This window comes from Etheostoma spectabile, chromosome 17 (genome assembly GCF_008692095.1).
Source record: "Etheostoma spectabile isolate EspeVRDwgs_2016 chromosome 17, UIUC_Espe_1.0, whole genome shotgun sequence".
In the NCBI taxonomy this organism is placed as follows: domain Eukaryota; kingdom Metazoa; phylum Chordata; class Actinopteri; order Perciformes; family Percidae; genus Etheostoma; species Etheostoma spectabile.
The window spans coordinates 14,149,668-14,154,211 of NC_045749.1; the positions used below are offsets into that span (position 1 = coordinate 14,149,668).

Sequence of the window (4,544 nt, forward strand, 5' to 3'; positions counted from 1 at the left end):
ATATATATATATGTATATAGTAGATTTGGCAGATTTTGATGTTGTAGCTAGCTGATGTGGAACTAAAATTAACAACTTTATACTGTTGGATAGTTATTTTATAATCAGATTAAGTATAGCCTATATATCATGTAAAATCTATAATTGTAATTCTAATAAAACATTTTGCTGTGAAATGAAGTGGCCTGGAATAATAGATAAAATGGAAATACTCAAGTAGCCTATAGTACAAATACATCCAAATGTCAACTTGTAAATCAACGTTGGTAGGCTAATCACTGGGTGTTTTTGTTTTTACGTAAAGCCAGAAAATGTAACTTGCTGAACGATGGCCACTGTGACAAAAGTGACAATCAAGGGATAGTGGTTTAGAGAGGAGTCATTAAGTAGGCTAGGCTCGGTGAACTGACTCAGTAATGTCAGCTGCTGTGCCTAAAGTTAGCTAACATTAGCCACTCTACTTCATACGTGCATTTTAACTAACTAACCCCTGTCCAATGGGCTATCCTGAGGTCAAACCTCAACCATCCATGCACATGCAGAAAAGATTGGGCAGCCACAGCCACAATATGATATGCCTGGTCTATCCCAGTTTTAAATATGCTGCTGGAACATATTTTAAATCAAGTTTATAAGTAGGCCTTATTTTAAACGTCTTTTAATGCACACTTGACGTTCAGAATTTTTATTGTAGGTGTCCTCTCCCTCAGCCAGACCCCCCCCCCCGGGTCTGTCGTCGGTCCGATGTGCCCCATCATGGCGGCCCTGTGCGGGATGGGACTATCCAGAGGAGGGACCGGAGGGAGGAGCAGACAGGAACGATGACGTAGGATTGGAATGAGGGAGTGAATGTTCCGGGTCAGAAATTGGACGGGAGAGGAAATTAACTCCGGGACGAGACGAAAAAAACAAGAATGCTAACGTTACCCCCTTCCACACGGAGATGTAGTCTGTGTTTTATACGCTAAAAAGAGGGGCTTTAAAACCGGCGGAGGTCGATGTGAGACGAGGAACCAAGCGGAGAAAAAAAACAGGTGCCTGCAAACTAACCAAAGTGAGACAACGACGGAGAATAATTCCCGTGTTCGTCGCCGAACGTTAGCTCGGTAACACGATTTACTTGCAGTTGGAGTTTTGGTTTTTACTTGCCTGTGAGTTTCGCTTCACTCGTGTTTGACGGTACATTAGTGCAGGACTGTCCCGCCGTAGCAATCTGTTGCATCCCCTGTCCACCCCGCTGTTTGTTTATCGCACGGGTACAAGATTTATTCCCACCTCCCCCGTGATGTTTCACTGTATACCCCTGTGGCGGTGCAACCGTCATGTTGAGATGATCGATAAACGCCACTGCTCCCTGTTGTATGTGCCCGATGAGATTTATCGCTACGGACGGAGTTTGGAGGAGCTGTTGCTGGATGCAAACCAACTCCGAGACTTGCCCAAGGTAAGCAGAAAACCACTTCCGCTCACTCATTTTAATGGCAGGTTCAGAGCCAGGGTAGCTTATTTTTGGTGACATGAAATGCGTCCCTCCAGTTAAAGTGATTCGGAGACAGAGCTGCTAACTGAGCTGATCAGGCATCCCGTGAGAGTCTGGTGGAAGCCGGGGCAAAAAAATTACACAAGATCAGCAAGGCAGGCACCATGTGTCGGTGGACATTTCCTCTGAACTACACCTCCCACCGCAGGTTAACTCAACGCATACATGCCACAGTCTGAGTTTTGATCATAAAACTTTTTGTTGGAGTCCCAGGCGTCTCAATCATTCACAGCTTACTGCAAAGCCATGACATTTTGTCTGAAATGTCGAACCTGTTTGGGCAGGTGATCCCAGGCTGAGGTCAGAGATGCTTTCTACATGACAGAGCCATAGCTGTGTGCAGAGAGCATAACATGTCTAACTCTTTCATCTATAAATAACAATGATAAAATACAAAACTCACAATCTTTATGACCCTGTACCCTGATACATCTTAAAGAGGTATGAGTAATGGCGCTCTTGTCTTGAGTACTTGTTCAATGGTAGAGGTAGGCTAAATTATACAAATTAAGAGAAATCTCAGTAGTAGTGTGGATAGGATTTCCAAGTAGGTAGCATAGAGGACATCGCTGTTTAAAATAAGATAATTGTTTCACTCATTAATGTAAATGTTGAAGGTTCATTATTGATCTTGCAACAAAAAAAGCAAATGCCATCAGCTAAAGAAGGGGAAATTGCCATTAATTCTGATGGAAGTAGCAAAATCCTTACATTCAAGAAGCTGTATAGATATGTAAAGATATTCCGTATCTTATTTAGTGAAATAATTGATTCAACACCATCTATCCACTGAAAAGCCATATTTATAGTACATTAGGTAATCTTTAAAGTCAGTCACAACCAGAGAAATGACTGTAGGCTAACACTTTTCAAACCCCCCCCCCCCCCCCACACACACACAAAAACATTTTGAATCATATGATGATTGAAGTACTCAATCACTGCCACTCTATTTTTCTTTAATATCAAAAACCATTTAGGAGGACTGAGGGGGTGGGGGGGGGGGCTACTCTGTGCAAATTACTGACAGGCTTGGTAAAGTGGGGATACACAAGCCCGGTCTTCTTACTTGTGACCCTAGCGCTATGGATTAAGTGGGATACTAGTTAAAGGATTTGCCGGCTATGTCCCATGGGCACAAATGGGCACGAAAGATCATAATATGGTATGATCTTCTATAGTTGTGTGTCTTTCATCTCTGTACTGCATGGCTTATTTGTTTGTTGAATTATATCACCATTTTACTAACTTGTAACTGCATCTTTTAACATTTTTGTCACAATCTCTCTATGAGGATTTTTGTATGTTATTTATGTCCTTTGTTCCTTGCTCTGCATGTTTGCATGTGTCTAAAAATGGCTATAATCAGTAGGGATGCACAATCCGACTTTTTTTAGTACTGAATGCCTGGGCTTTGTGTGTCTGACGTCCAATACCGTTGTTGAATTATACCTTCTACCTTCCTTCCAACATGTGGAAGAGACTAAAGGCACCAGACTTTGCTAATTAAGACAAAATAACATAGATTTAATTGTTTGTTGTTGTCTTTTGATACATTTTAACCATCACCTCACTGGTTTTTAAAACATCTCGCCAAAGTACTTCAGTTGAAAATTAGCCAGCTTGCTAACACTGACACATTTACAGAAATCTTAACTAATGTGCATTGTCCTTTTATAAATAAATAAGTAATGGAATTGAAAATGACCTGTTGTATCTTCTGGTATATAGCAAAGAGCTGCTACAGTTAGTTAAAAGAATGACTGACTTAGGTTGAGTTCTGCTCTGAAGACTGTATTTTAGACCTAAATAAAAGTGTGTGTGTATAACTGAAGACATGATGAGTCAGCCAGATGAAAAGCTGATCGGATTGAATTACTATTTTGTCCCTTTGGTCATTCTTTGGTTGACAAGTTTGTAGTTTAAATAAAACATCTCTCAACTTTTTAAGTAGTTTAAGTCGATTATTTGGTTTTGAGCTAAATAGAAAATACAGTGATTTTTGACTACACTTTACAGGACCCATAAAGGAAAGAAAAGAGAACTGAAAGAATTATTTTTGGGCCTGGCATGTCCATAGAAATGTGATGGAACTCAGATAATGTGAGCAACCCCCCGTGGCACACTGCTTACATTGTCCATTGGTGAAAAGCGCAGGAACAGGTATTCTTACTGAAAACAAAGACAGCATTATGTGTTTTGTTGTTGCCTCATTTGTGCATTTGTATGTACTAGTGTGTTCTAATGAAATCATTATGAATCATTGACCTGAATTGTTAAGTACAGACCAAAAAACCATGAACCGACACACACGGCAGACAGTACACCTGACAAACTAGGCACTGGCAGGGAAAACCATGTAGTTGTTGTCTATGCCTGCAAGGGTGTGATTAGCAGGTGTACTCACATTGTGACAACACACAACTATGTGACAGTTTAGGCATCTCTATACTCAGTTCAGAACAATTACAAGTATGTTTAGAGGGTAGGGGGCTGGCGGCAAGAGAAATTGTTTATTGTGCTCTTTGGCATGTAACTAATGTCATCAATGCTTGTTGAGTGAACCCAAGACACGTCCAACTGGATAAACCTTTGTATCAGTCTAGTCCAGTCCAGTTCAGTGCTTGCTGTGTGGCCCCATTACATTTGCCTCAGAGGTAGTTGAATGAATGCTGACCATTTATTTTGTCATGACAGTGATGTAACGAAGACATAGTAACATATTTAAAGTCAATCATTTCAACCAGCAGTCAGACAAAAAACGTGTTAACATTGATTTAAAACAGCAAGGGTGTGTTTTATCTTTAACAAAATGAGGCAAGTTAAACTTGAGCTAATTTTAGTGGTTTTACATCAAGATCATCTGACCAAGTCATGGAAACAGGTTTGTATAGGCATTATTTTTTCACGGTTTTATGCATAGGCCCTATTTCTTCTAGGCACCTTATTTTCTTCAATTGTTTTATGTATTGTTTGTGCTGAGGCAGTGGACCAAATTAGCAAA

General features: G+C 40.4%; 1 protein-coding gene across 1 annotated transcript in view; it reads left to right on the plus strand.

The window, feature by feature from the left end:
• Positions 1 to 822: 822 nt before the first annotated feature.
• lrrc1 (leucine rich repeat containing 1) overlaps positions 823 to 4,544 on the plus strand; it is a 21,865-nt gene continuing 18,143 nt past the window's right edge. The window contains exon 1 of the mRNA XM_032541379.1: positions 823 to 1,444. Coding sequence (XP_032397270.1) covers positions 1,286 to 1,444 — 159 coding nt within the window. The 5' untranslated portion in view covers positions 823 to 1,285. The remainder of the gene's footprint in view (positions 1,445 to 4,544) is intronic.